At 36.4% G+C, this 14,947-nt stretch overlaps 1 protein-coding gene across 6 annotated transcripts in view; it reads right to left on the minus strand.

Annotated features, from left to right (window-relative positions):
- Fam135a (family with sequence similarity 135 member A) overlaps positions 1 to 14,947 on the minus strand; it is a 69,953-nt gene that overhangs the window by 20,081 nt on the left and 34,925 nt on the right. For 3 of the 6 annotated variants that reach the window (XM_051204589.1, XM_051204591.1, XM_051204588.1), the window contains 4 exons: positions 14,366 to 14,519; positions 10,290 to 10,367; positions 7,626 to 7,675; positions 5,554 to 5,709 (listed from right to left, as the gene is read on the minus strand). In XM_051204589.1, coding sequence (XP_051060546.1) covers positions 5,554 to 5,709; positions 7,626 to 7,675; positions 10,290 to 10,367; positions 14,366 to 14,519 — 438 coding nt within the window. Of the gene's footprint in view, positions 1 to 5,553; positions 5,710 to 7,625; positions 7,676 to 10,289; positions 10,368 to 14,365; positions 14,520 to 14,947 lie in introns of those variants that run through there. The other 3 variants (XM_051204592.1, XM_051204590.1, XM_051204593.1) reach the window with 2 other exon arrangements.

The raw sequence follows: 14,947 nt of genomic DNA on the forward strand, positions 1-14,947 counted from the left end.
ACATGGGAAATGATGGAGGGCAATCCCAGGTGGCTAACTTCATCTACATTATTTGTTAGACATTCAAGTGTATATATGACCATGAACTGAGTGAGTTATTAGCATTTTGGCTTTGGGCATCTGACTCTGAGCTTCAGGTGATGCACTTTCAAATTGCACTCAATACTTGTGCACACAGCAACAAAGCACACATGCAACAGTAGTTCCTAATTGCTGTTCTAGCAGTCAGTGCATACTGCCTTAGCAGAACTATGCACAACTCACACCCCTTCCTCATATATGGTGTTCTTTAGGACAGGAAGTATGTTTTATTTTCCTTTTAAAGACAGGGTCTCATTGTTTAGCTCTGGTTGGCCTGTAACTTGCTGACCTTTAACGCACCAAGATCCACCTGCCTCTGCCTCCCAAGAGGGAGGATTAAAGGTGTGTGCTATGATACCAAAGGAGGTATGTTTTGATAACTTTTATGTCCTCTAATGTATTTGGGCATCTTATAAAGGAATGCATTTGATAAATATTTATTGGATTTGCAGACTACTTCCATTGTGTTTGGATTTTAAAAATATTTTTAATGGTGAAAAGAAAGGTTTTGTAAGGTAATGAATACCAGAAAGCCAATTTAAGAAAGAAAAATATACGCTGTTTGGGTACACATAAGGAAGAGAAATATGTCACATGTTCACATCCCATTATGTCGAGGATGTGTGTGTGTGTGTGTGTGTGTGTGCGCGCGCATGTGTGTGTGCCATAGCACATGTGTGGAAGTCTGAGGACAATTCTGGTATTGATCAGTTTTTGCTTTCCATCATTACATGGATTCCAGGAATTGAACTAAGATCGCCAGATATGAACGGCAAGCTCTTTTTCACACTGAGCCATCTCTCTGGACTGAGGATACTTTTCTAAGGGAAAATATGATCTGAGATTCTTTGGTTTTTAAGTACAGAATTTTAGTAAGTCAGAATTTGTCTGGCAAGACAGAATTTGATGGTGAGTAACACAGATCTCTGATCCAGACATGGAAAGAGACAGGTGTGGGGCACTGATGAGAAAAATGAACTGTGTTCTTCACTTTTAAATGTGGCCTAATTACCTAATTACCTCCTGTTTCTCTCAGCACTAAAGGACCTGCCTGTCTGTCTGAAGTTTGTTTTCCCTGGTGACTATAAAGTGTAAATGCACTTTTACTACATTAAGTACACAAAAAAAGAGGTTTCGTTATAATGTTTCCATACTGTATCTTCATAACAGCCACTCTTTTCCTTACCCCTCTCCCTTCTCTGCCTGTTCTCCAGAAGACTCCTGTTTCATTCCATGCAACCTTCCTTCTCCAGCTTCCACTGCATTGCTAGTCAGTGACAGGCTCCCCTTCTCTCCCTAACTGTCCTGATTCCTTCAGTAAGTAGCAGCTCCTGCCAGTATCCTTCCTAGGAGGCTCTGTGCTAAGGCTCTGATTTAAACCTTAAATGTGCTATGGAGAAGACATCGTCCTTTACGAAGTAGGAACCGGTGGCAAAAGGAGCCAAGGACACACAGCCAATTAAGTGAGCAGCCCAGGGTTTCAAGTACAGATTGGGAAACTAAATCTTATGCTCTAAAGTTCTTTTTGTCTTTCTACACCAAGACTCTGTAATTAGCAATCTTTCCATGCCTCTATGTAATCATACAAGGTTCTTTTTATAATTCCCTTACAATTATTAGCACACTGGGATGATAAGCCATGAATAAGTCCATTCACTGTATTGTGTTACCATAAGTAATGTATCACTGCCACCTGATGGCAACATTAATTAATTTAATAATATTAAAGTTTACTAGGTTTCCAAATTTAAATTTAGGGGGTTACAAGGAATGTATTATTACTTTGTTACAGTTGCTTATGAAAGTGAGATTGGTTATATACTCTAATTTAAAAATCATTTACTTGGCAATATTGCAACTACTCAAATTTTAGCAAATAGAAAAAAAGCTGAAATTTCAAAATGACTAAATGTTCTTTTTCTGGGCTTACTCGAATATGCTGTACAGATTGTTCAGAATATTTGTTATAATAACTTTGCATGTGTTCATGCACAGCAAAGTCTAATGTTGAGTACAGGGTCTCCATCTGAAAGATTATGAAAACTACAGGCACTTTACAAATGTTTATATAAATACATGTTCTTTGTGTTATTGGAGGATACCACAATGCTTTATTACACAAAAATGCTTCACATTTAATATTAGATAAAATTCTAGCTCATTTAAATGAATTGACTTCTTGATACATCTCTTCTAAAAGAGCAAATTAACAAAGGAAAAGATGTTTTTGCACGTGTGGCAGGCCATTTTATTATCTTACTCTATTACTATTACGGTCTCTAGGCCCTCTCCTCTTCCTGGTACTTGGAACTGAACCTAGCACACATGTGATGTGAGGTAGTGCTTTCCCATTTAGCTATATCCCTAGCTCACCATTTTAGTTTCTCTGGAGGGATACCTGAGTTATGGCATTACACATTTTAAGCCCAATTTGATGAATCCTGACTCGAAAGTATCACCATGCTAATCATGAACACCACCATCAAAAAGAACATGAGGATTTGCAGAGATGATTGCACATAAAGAGTCAGAGGACACTGTAAGAACCAGAGCTTGCTTGCCTGGTTTATAATTTGGAGGCAGGGTGTTACCCTGTAGCCTTGGTACTCACTGCATAGTTCACATTGATCACAAACTCACAGCAAACCTGACTCTGTCACTCAAGTACTGAGATTATAAACATGAACTACCAGGCTCAGCTATAACAACTTGATATAGAAAACAATTCACCACAGAAATGGTGACACATGCCTTTAATCCCAGCACCTGGGAGGCGGAGCAGTGGGGAATCTCTGTGAGCTCAAGGTCAGCCTGGTCTAAACAGTGAGTTTCAGGACAGTCAGAAAGAACTACACAGTAAGACACTGTCTCAAAAAACAAAAATAAATAAGTAAAAAAGAAAAAGCCATTATAAAAAAACAATTCTCCAAAAATCTGTGTAAGTAAAGGATGAAAAGAAATAAAAAAATACAACTAGGAACCTTTTAACACAAATCCAATATTCTAATAATTTTAGAATAGGATGCCCGAATATTTGGGTTGAGTATATTATCCAACCTTTGCAATAATGAACCATTTGAAAAGAAAGTTCTCAAAAGGTATATACGCAGTCAATAAACACCATCCTTAGCCACCAGAAGAACACAAATGAAAACTTCTTTGTGATTTAGTCACATTCCAGTCAGAATGCTATGGAGAAAACAATGATAATAGATGCACTGACCTCCCTGAGGAGAAGTGCTAATTTCCAAAGAGCACCAAGAAGAGGCTGGAGTTCAGTGTGAGCATGCCATGAGGGCTGGCTACATTTCTGCTAAAGTTCATCACTGTGCAAAATCTTGGTGGTGAAAATGTTAATGAAAATTGAAAGACACACATTGCATTTATTGAGCGATCCATTTTAAATTACTATATGAAGCTAAAGAAGATCATTAGTGTGGTGGACACTGTAATTATGCTAATTTACCCACTGCAGAATCTCATTTTAGAGAAGTAACTAATCTTTATTAAAGGGCTTCTAAGGAAGAACCCTAAAAAATTATGTTTTAGTACTGATAACCCTACTTATTGAAATATAATAATAATAAAACAGAAAAGAAAACTCATCAAAGAGAGAAGTAACAACATGAAAAAAATGTTCATTAAAAATACTAATTTGAGCTCAGCCTGGTCTATAGAGCTAGCTCCGGCCAGCCAGGACTACACAAAGAAACCCTGTCTAGAAAAACACAACACAACACAACAAAACAAACAAACAAAAAACCCCAACAAAATGACAGACTTTCTGTAAGACCACTCCCCAAAAAGATAAGGGCACAAAAATATCAGTACATAAATGGTGGAAAACACTAGAGATCAGGCAGCTAGTTTTTAGAAAAAATGAAACATATTGTTATTTGATAATAGTAAATTTTAAAAATGCAGACATAATAGAAAAACTCCTTAGAAAAATGAAAGTTATCGAACTGTTTGAAGAAGAAATGAAATACAACATCCCTACTTACACTGTGTCATTTTACTCTATTTACTAGGAAGAACTGACCAAACTGAGGGTATTCTATGCAACCACTGGCCAATACTCTGCAAAACACAATCACTCACAGAAGATAAAGACATATGATTACACACTAGATGAAATTAAAAGGCCATTAAGACGGAATGTGAAGTGTTGAAGTGTGAATCTGGGGTGGGGCTGTCAAAAGGGACATGACAACTGGTAAAATTTAAACAACGGGCCACATTGTGCTTTGGGTGCGAAATGTCTCCTGTAACTCATGTGTTTGAACACTATATGGCCACTATATGGTTTATACTACTGGAAGGTTATGAACCCTTTAGGAAGTGAAGCCGTGCTGGAGGAAATAGGCCACTGGGGGCAGGCCTTGAGAGTTTATAGTCCGGCCCTACTTCCTGTTCTCCCTCTCTCTGCTTTCAGACAGCTAATGCCACATGACTGGTAGGCCTCATGTTCCTGATGTCATGTGGACTGCATCCTCTCTGGAACTTTCTTATATGGTTTCTATTAGGGTATCACACCAACAAAAGTTTAATTTAGATTGGCCAGATACTACTTATCACTATTAAATCAGTATATAAATTTCTAAAGTTGGCTACTATAATGGATAAGAGTTCCTAATCTTGGGAAATATATACGGAAGTGCTAGGGCAAATGGTCTTCTTCAGAGAAACTGTTCTTGGTTTGCAATCGTTACAAACTCAGGAAGAATCTAAATGTCTATCAAGAGAATAAATTGTGTATATCCTCAAATGGTGCATAACACAGGAGAAAAATCAACAATTGGCAGGTATTTTAAAAAGCATATAAGGGGACACACACAGTACATGAGCTGACTTATACAGGATTCAGTAACAAGTACATGCTATATAATAAAACAGTTTAACTTTCTGAGTTAACCTTGCCAAATGTCTCATATATATGGTCTCATGAGAGGTCAGGGAAGGAAATGGAAAACCAAACCAAAGACAAAAGAAGGAGAGACTATTAGAAATGCCTATTTGGTGACTGATTTCTAATTCCTTCCTGGTTTTGGGTTCTAGGAGCTTTCTCTTACCATACATATTCATGTTTTGTTTACCTTTAGGTGGTTTTCTTACTAGCAGAAGTTGGTACTGAGGTGTGATGTTTACTGAACTGTCTTATTTTACTATTAGCTTTAAAAATCAAACAATAACACAATGATGTCTCTCTTCTACATTTATCTAACATTATTTAAGAATATTTTTAGTTAGAAGAAATTCCTGCCTGGCGGTGGTGGCGCACACTTAATCCCAGCACTTGGGAGGCAGACGCAGGAGGATCTCTGTGAGTTCAAGGCCAGCCTGGTCTATAGAGCTAGTTCCAGGATGGCTAGGGCTATTACACAGAGAAATCCTGTCTCAAAAAATAAATAAATAAATAAATTCCTAAAGACACACAATACTCAATAAAAAGACCACATTTCTTTAACTTACCCTCAAGGTATGGTGTTCCTGCGCTAGTAGAACTCTTAATTCTTCATGCAGTGTTATGACTTCCAAAAACTGTCCCCATAAAGCCATGAGAAGTGAGCAAAGCTGTGCGAGGTTCATGTTGATCAGTTCTGCCAGTTCATCAGGGTTTTCTACTTTCTAAAATAAGGACAAACAGCTTGACGCCTCCTGAGAATTACTCATCATACCTCATGACAACACTATCGAGAACATCAGCATGAAGTCGAGTGTGTACATGTGTGCCGAGAGAGAGAGAGAGAAAGAACAGCTGAAGGATGCTTTTTATTTAACTGATGGGTACTGAGGCAATTTCATCAAGCTAGGCAGTATTTTAATACCACATACATAAAATAAAACACTAAAATCTTTTTTAAAAGAAAACTAAAGAATGTTCACCATGGAAATGGAGGTCGATCAGCGGGAACAGACAGTGAGTGGAGGGTTGACTCTGACATGGATTACAAACACTACATGCTGGAACAGGAACTCAAGACTAACCTTCCTGACTCGGCAAGAGAGCTAACTCTACTGACTGAAGAAGAGAAAGCTGTGATGGCACAGTAAAATCTCACATGCCAGATTTTCAAAGGAGTGGAATTTAAAAAGAGGTTCAGCAACATGTCTTGTTAACGCCTGCTGTTGATAGGGTGTGTGTGTGTGTGTGTGTGTGTGTGTGTGTGTGTGTGTGTGTGTGTGTGTGTGTAAGGAAGATGGAAGTTTCCTTGAGTGAAAGGATCAGGACACCTGTCATATGGGAGAAACATATATGAACAGCAGATATCATATGAATAAAAGTCAGCCAAAAAAAAAAAAAAAAAAAAAAAAAAAAAGGAATGGGAATAACAAGATTTAAATCCTAATAGACCAAAACCAAACCAAACAACAAATAAAACACCCAAAACAAAGCGACCCCTCTTCAATTTCTGAATGAAAGACTAGATTATTTTTGTTTTCATATTGACTGCACATTTCTTATAACTATTTTTAAATGAATACTGCCCTTTGGGTAACTATTTAAGAACTATATTTAAAAACCTGTATTTATTTACTTTATGTAGACTAGTGTTTTGCCTGCATGTATATGTATGTGTTTAGTGAATATGGAGGTCAGAAGAAGGTATTGGATCCCTTGGAACTGGAGTTACAGATCAATGTAAACTGTCATGTAAGTGCTAGGAACAGAACTTCCAGTGCTCTGGAGGAACAGCTAGAGTTATTAACTGCTCATCCATCACTTCAGCTCCACGCTGGTGACCTTTTAAAGAAAAACATCAGTTGAATTATAAACCCTGTGACAGCATACAAAATTACATCCTTGCATACCCTACATACTTGTAAATATTAAAAAGACCCTTTACTTTAAGAATCTAGTTTTCACTGACACATACAGAAACACACTCCAAACCAAATGGACACTTTCATGTGATTCATGGCTTTGATTTCTCTCATCAACCTAGCTGGTGAACAGTGAATATACAGTGAACTTAAGATAGTCAAGGCAGTTTCCTGACCAAAAAATAAAAATGTCTCCAATTTGTAAGAATGACGTGGAAAACAGGTTTACGCTACAGGCTGGTTTGCTCTGTGGAAGAGCCAGCAAGAGGACAGACAGGGACAGACAGGGACAGACAGGACAGTGTGCAGGGAGGGTAAATGAGAACAAAGTACAATTAGTCCTGCAAAATACTGGCACAATGAAACCCATTTCTTTGCAAAATAGTTATCGATAAACAAATATTATGTTTCAAAACTATACAAGTGCTTTAAAAACATGTTCAGAAATTCTTTAAATAAAATCACAGAAGAAAGTGTATATATTTGCTCAGTCAATTGTTCTTTATGTGCAAAATAGCAAATTTTTCAAAGGATAAGTTAGCTTTATGTTGAGGTTAGATGTCTTTGCATATCTAATCTGTGGTTCTAGCACGATTACCCAATTTATCTTTGCAGTTAAAAAAAAAAAAGAAGTAACTGAATTTTCTTGAACAAAATATTTAGAAGAGAAAATAAAAATCACTCAAATAATTAAAATTAAATTTTTTTTTTTCAAGTACCTTAACTTCTTCACACAGTTCAGTAAGACGAGCTTCTACATCCATTTCCTCTGAAAGGGGTAAAAACTAGTTAGAGGAAAGATTTCAGTGTTAGATGGAAAACTATCTTTGATAGTATATGAAGGACAAAATCTTTTGAAATAAAAAGTGAACCCCCGATTTAACAAGATATTAGGTATTATAAAAGTAAAATGATTTTTTGTCCTATAATTCTGATTTACTTAGGTATACTCTAAGCATCTAGTAAGATATTTATAGTTAAAATGGCAATATCAACAGGAAAACAATGAAACTAACAACATAAAAACTAATTATTTTTAAAGAAAGAATTACATTAAAGGCTCAAATATAAAGTCATTAAAAAAATCATCCTCACACAAAAGTGAAGGTACATCCTATGACATGCTGCAACTGACTTAATAGCTCACTGATTTCACAAATCATTTCATTGTCGGAAACACCAGTGGCTTCTAATGTTTAGTTAAAACCAAAAGCCCAACAGCAAACCGTGCATAAGTTCCATATGCCAACATCTATTTTTACATCATTCACTATATTTTACTATGACTAGGACAATCATTAAAATTAGATTTCGGTTATACATCCCACTTCAGAAAATAAACTTTAAAATTCTGGTATCTTTTCCTAATGTTTATATCTACGAGTCCAAATACCTATTATAGCTAGTGAGCTACTCCATGAAAACGTTCTTTGTGTGTATAAGCCAAAGTGAGGGCTGGATGACTTTCTGATGTGCTGGCCACACTGTTCTTGGAGACAGTCTCCCACTGAACCAGAGCTCACTGCTTTAGCCTGACTGGCTTGCCAGCAAAACCCAGGCATTCTTGAGTCTCTGCACCCCACTGCTGGGGTTGCAGATGCAAGCAGTTGCACCCAGAGTTTACTACAGTGATGGGGATCCACCCAGATTCTACTTCAGTACTGGGGATCCTAACTCGGGCCATCATGCTTATGCAGCAGGCACTTTAACCACTGACTGATGTCCTCGGCCAGAAACATCTTCAACAAGGACTAAAAGCTAAATTTAACTGCTAAGCTCAATCACAATGATTTCAAAATGACTTACAGAATTTTATCTCACTTAAAAAAATTTTGTTTTAATTATATTTTTCTTTTCAAATGATACCTTATGATATAACAACTCATAGAAATACAAAATTATACCCACTATTTATTTAAATTATCATGAGGACATTTGTTCCTCCTATTGTCCAAGGTTACAATCTAGAATATATCCTTTTATGTTTTTGAAACACACATACACATATGAATTTCAGAGTTAATAGTTTTTAACAGTGGAATTCTACTTTACACATTTTCTGAAATTTGCATTGCCTTCTCAGCACTTGTCTGGTGAATCTACCACCTAGCTTAAGCACTTTTAATAAAAAGTACCTTTCAATCTTTTATGTAGGTATACCAAAATTTTCCCTATTCTACTCTTTGCCCAAATATTGGCCATTATCTTTTTAATGTTCTGCTAACTGAGAGAAACAGTATAATAAGCTTACTTGTACATGTCTTTTTAAAAACATTATTTTTGAATGCAGAAAGCAGAGCTGAGGTCACAAAGTGAAGAGGTCTACTCAGGTAACAGGTATTTTCTAGATCCGTCCATCTACACACTCAAATGGTATTTACAGCTAACATGTAGGTCTGGGGTTTTGTTGATGTTTGGAGACAGGGTTTCTGTGTAGCTCTGGCTATCCTGGAACCTGCTTTATAGATCAGGCTAGATGCCTGCCTGCCTCTGCCTCCTGAGTGCTGCTGGGTGGCATATGCCACCACCATCTGGCTTATGCCTTAGTTTTAAATCAAGACTTTTCTCCAATGGTCAAAATCTACTCCTTTTAAGACAAGCAGCATTTTATAAAACCAGAATGCACACAAGTGAAGCAGACAGGCTGGAAGTATACTAATTAAAGTAGAAGTCGATTTTAATCACTATAAAGAGTGCTAAAGCCTGCCACAAATGGCCATAATTCCATACTATGAATTCTTTAATTTTATATAACTTCCTAGGAGAATAAAACACTATAACATTTCAACCTTAATTTTTTCCAGTGATAAACAAATGAATTTAGATAGTTTTAGTGAAAATTAAGAAACTATCAGCCAGTACTCATCTGAAAAACTATGAAAGACTATCCTCATTATTTCATTTTGCTTATTAATCTGACAACCAAGAATACAATTTTATTTCATTTAAAAATTTCAATAGTTGTAATTTAAAAACACAACCATTATTCAATATCAAGAAAAAACTTCCAATATATTTACAGAAAGTTAGTAAACTAGTTATTACTGCTATGTAAGAACAAAAGTTTAAAATGAGCCTGGGTGTGATGGCTCATGCCTTTAATCCCAGCACTTGGGAAGTAGAGGCAAATTTTGACAATATAGATGTTTTTGAAAAAGTGGTCATTATAAAAACTAGATATGTGAAAAGCCAGAGATCTTCACACTATCACTTCCATTTCTAAATAAAAATGTGACCATTACAAACCAATAAAATTAACCCAAATTTATCTGTAAACCAAGCACATATATATGATCTCTTAAATAAAAGCACTAGGAATACACTACATTGTTTACAAAGTTTGATTATCAGGGAATATTTAATTAACCTATTTGAAGACATACCTACATGCGTGACGTTCTGGGCTCTTGGCTGTGCTCTTCTGAGGAGGCGCTCATAGAGGACCTGCATGCTGGCCTTGGCTAGTCATAAGGGTTGCACACAGCACTAGTTACTACACTCCTTTTACAACAAAACTTACTTGAATTTTCCAACTTGTTAATAATAATAGACTTAGTGTTGATAGGGCAACTGGTTAATTAGCTTATTAGAATTACAAATGATGTACATTCAAGTTTAAATTATTTTCTTTTTAGTATTTAAATTATAGTGCTCAATATTCCTTATTCCATTATTACTTTGATGTTTTAGTTACATGGATTGAAAATTTTAACGTTGGCAAGAGTCTCAGAGACCAGCCAGGTCAGTTCCCTGCTTTCCCAAGTGTAGATGTTAGGCTCAGACAGGCTGTGTGACTTGCCAAACCCTAGACTCCACAAGACCTGACTTATTTTATGAGCTTTTTACAGTGACGTTCTGAATCCAGCCAGTATTTAATGATATGTCCTCAAAACACAATGTACATCATTTATCCAGGAAAAAAGAAGAGGGCAAAAGAGCAGAAAGGAATTCAAAGTATTATTTTAAAAGAGGGAAGACTTTACATTAGTTTTCCAAAGCATGGTGCTTAAGAATTTTAACTCCATGCTTATTTGAAATGTTAAGAAAAATATTAAATGATAGAAAAAATATATTCTCTAATCAGGAGCTACTTTATATCCCCTTATTATAACTAGTGATCATAATGATGCCTGATAAATAGTACATTATATACCATGGAAATATATATTAGTATCCACAATTCAATTTTATTAGAACAATAATATTGATAATCTCAGAATGTGAAACAAAAAATTTCACTTTAAAAAATTAATATATTTTTAGATATTTCTCTAGAGGATATACTTGTGAGTAAACAACAATACAATAAAAAGAAAATATAAATAGTAAAGTTCAAGGACACACCCTATTACTAATAAATATTTATTGAAGATTAATCCTAATTTTAAAAAAATCCCTAGGAAACTATCATATGTTATACTGACTGGCTATACTTTTCAATTAACAAAATGAAAAACACAGTGTGCTATTTTACCAGTTAATTCATTATATATATATATATTCTCAACAATACTTTTTTTCTCTTTAAAATTTTTCGAAACAAAGTTTTTCTGTGTAGCCCTGGCTCTCCTGGAATGTGCTCTGCAGACCATGCTGGCCTCGAACTCACAAAGATCCACCTGCCTCTGCCTCCCAAATGCTGGGAGTAAAGATGTGCACCACCATAGTCCAGCATTATACTAATAATCTTAATCTCTAATATTTTTATTTCTAAAATTAAAGTGTGGGCTTGCTTTAGAATTTTGTTTCTAATATTTTAAGGCAAGTCATTTGGAATCATGCTCATACTCATTTAATAACTAACTCCTAAATTTAAAGGTTTTTTTTTTAAATGTGCAATTTTATAAAATATACCTGTATGCCCAAAGTTATACAACATAAGGAATTTGAGGATATTATAACTAAATGAACTATTAAGCTGAAGTTAGATTGATAAAAATCGTACTAGCACTAAGATATTTGACAAAACAAAATGTTTTTGTTTGGTTACCAGTTAGACATTTTGCCAATAAACATGTTTCTGGTTGAGAAATACTTTTTCTCACTTAAAATTTGGCCCCTGTGTATTTCCATTTGTCAATATGATATGTTAAATCTACGTGAACATCTTCACACTGGTCCTTTAAGGGCCCACGTCATCTATCAAAATCAAAAGATGCTGAGTGGTGCTGTGTGAATTTCTCCTGCCCATCCTAGCAACAAGGTGGTTTGTTACTACTGTTGCTGGGGGGAGAGAGAGGACATAGGAGTCAGGGGGAGTTATCTAAGATGCAGCTCTGTCCTTTCATCTGCACCTAGCACTGTGCCTGGCACGGGTAGCTATGTTAAAGTCCAATGAAATCACCCTAAGAAGTGTCACTGCTAGTGCAACTGTACCTTTGGCTTTTGAGTGGTCTTACTCTTAGATTCTGACTTGTCATATACAACACTGATTTCCTTCAATTTTACCTGGAGAATCCAAACCAGCTGGGGTCTATACATCCAAAGTCAAAGACATACCGTCAGATGCACTCTTAATAAATAAACCCTCTCTTAATTCTCATTGTGGACTTCACACAGACCTATTAAAATACTCTGTCTTGTTTATAGGTTCAATTTTTAATTTTACGGTGGTACAGAGGATGCAACTGAGTGCCTCACACATACCAGGCAAGCACCCAGGACTCAGCAGAGTTACACATCTAAGGGCAGTGCTTTTCAAAAATCTTCCCTTCTGGCACCAATACTAGGGTTTCAGAATTTTGTGGTCTGGTCATTAATCCTAACCAAATTTTTAATTTTCTTTCAAAAATATTTCGAGTCCCAAGTTATTATACTTAGGGCATTACTTTGCTTTAGTCGGAAATAAAAGATGGACTGAATTATCGCCACTTTATAAAAGATGCTTTCTTTCTCAGCAGAGACCATCACTCTGCCTGAGGCTGCAGCTTCATACAGAGGCAATCTAAGGACTTGAAGTAGAGAGAACAAAGGGGCATTTCAGAGAACAATGTCAAAAGGCTTCCCTTTGCATACTACTATTTCTGTTTTGAGGAAGAATATATGGTCAGTGTACCTCTCTACCTAACTAAGCAAGGAAGCAAGCATATCTTACTCTTGTGTTTGTTATCCCTGGAAGTCAGAGAATCAAATCAACAGTTCACTTAGTGATGACTGTGTTTTGTCAAGTGAAAGCAGAGTGAACTGAACTGAAGAACAATTTCATTCACCACATCCACTGGGCTATGGCTTGCTAAGGAGCGGTACCCTACCTAGCAATTTCTCATAACTGAACTGAAGTGAGGTCACAAAGCCTTGCAATTTCTTATAAGGCTCTTGAAATTTCTTACTTTCACGTTTTGCGAATGGATGTTTTGCTTATATGCATGTAGTCACAGTGTATGTGTGCAGTGCCTTAGGGGGCCAGAAGAGGTCAACAGATCCCCTGGGACTGGAATTACAGACAGTTATAAACCACATGGTGGGTGCTTAGAATTGAACCTGGGTCCAGAGGAAGAATAGTCAGTGCTCTTAATCACTGAGCCATCACTTCAGCCACCCCCAACCCCCGGTTTGCAGTGTTTTATAACTTCAAACTCACAATGTAAAAACAAAAACCCTCATCTAGTCTCAAATCCAAAAATATTTAAGATAATAGTTATCATTTTAGAGAATATATTGGGACTGTTAACTCCAAGGTACAAAGAAATATAACAGGAATAGTGGCTAAGTAAAATTTCAAAAATTCTTAACTTATTGAAATAATTATAAAAAGAACTCATTCTGTCAAGACAATTAAATGAGCTTTTTATGAGCCAATATTTGAAAACTGAAGTTTATAAACTTGCCAGTGCTGAAGCACGCCTTTAATCCCAGCATTTGGGAGGCAGAGGCAGGAGGATCTCTGTAGGTTCCTTGCCAGCCTGGTCTACAGACTGAGTTTTAGGAAAACCAGGGCTACAGAGAGGCCCTGTCTCGAAAAACTAGTAATTAAATGAATGCTAAACTGCCCATGAAACATCCAAGAAAAACTGAAGCTTGATATAAGTAATTCTGAGATGTTAAAATACTAAGCCACATTATTGTATCTTACAGTACTTTGAAAGAAAGCCCTGGGATAACTCACTCACAGTCTAAGTGTCTGTACTTCTTAGGATGCTCAAGTGTGGACTTCACTTACCTTCCCAAGACTCTGCTTTCTAGCTCGCTCTTAATTAAACTTTAATAGAAACGGAACACTGACATATGACTTGTTATTTTAAAAACCTACTTAAAGATTCACTTCATTTTAGCACAAAGAAGTTATTTCTCCACATTCTAAGAAAAAGTTTTAAATTTCAAAAAGTGATTATCAAGGGTACAGAAAGGCAGAATTGAGAGAGAAAAGCAAAGCATACAATCCAGGAAAGCTGCAGCAAAGCTGGTGGCTAGTGAGAGCGGTGAAGAGAGACACGCAGACGTCTGGCCACTTGTAACATACCCAGTTCTAGTTTCTGACAAGAGGGAATCTCTTCTGTTACCGTAATGAAGTAGCTGTGCAATCCCTTGAAGGCTAGCAGCAAAGTGGCACAAAGTGTATAATGAAAATGATAGGCATGATGTAGGAAGGACTCTGCAATGAGGAAGCTACAACCCTAAAAAGAACAGATTTGGAATATAAAATGTTAGTAAGCAAAACTCTAAATGCATTACACTTGAAAGCTTGAAAAAAAAGGAAGGGGGGGGGGGGGACAACAACGACAAAAACCCAACCAACCAACTTATTGCCATTAAGTTATCCAAAACCATGTAAGAAATTCATCAGTACTTTGCTGCTCATGTAAATGATTTAAATATAAAATGTGACATAGCACTTTTGGAGTTGTGACTGTGTTATGATGGGATTCCTACTGCAACTGTTTTGGAGACGCTGCTTTCACAGTCGTTACACGTGTCTCCCCTCCCTAGGAGTGGGCATGCTCGTGCTACTCTGAAGCCCACTCTCAACAGGTTGTTCATAACGCATACTTACACTAAGCAGTTGCTCATGATTCTACTTGACTAGATCTTTACGTCACCGAGA

The sequence above is a fragment of the Phodopus roborovskii genome, unplaced genomic scaffold (genome assembly GCF_943737965.1).
Source record: "Phodopus roborovskii unplaced genomic scaffold, PHOROB, whole genome shotgun sequence".
In the NCBI taxonomy this organism is placed as follows: domain Eukaryota; kingdom Metazoa; phylum Chordata; class Mammalia; order Rodentia; family Cricetidae; genus Phodopus; species Phodopus roborovskii.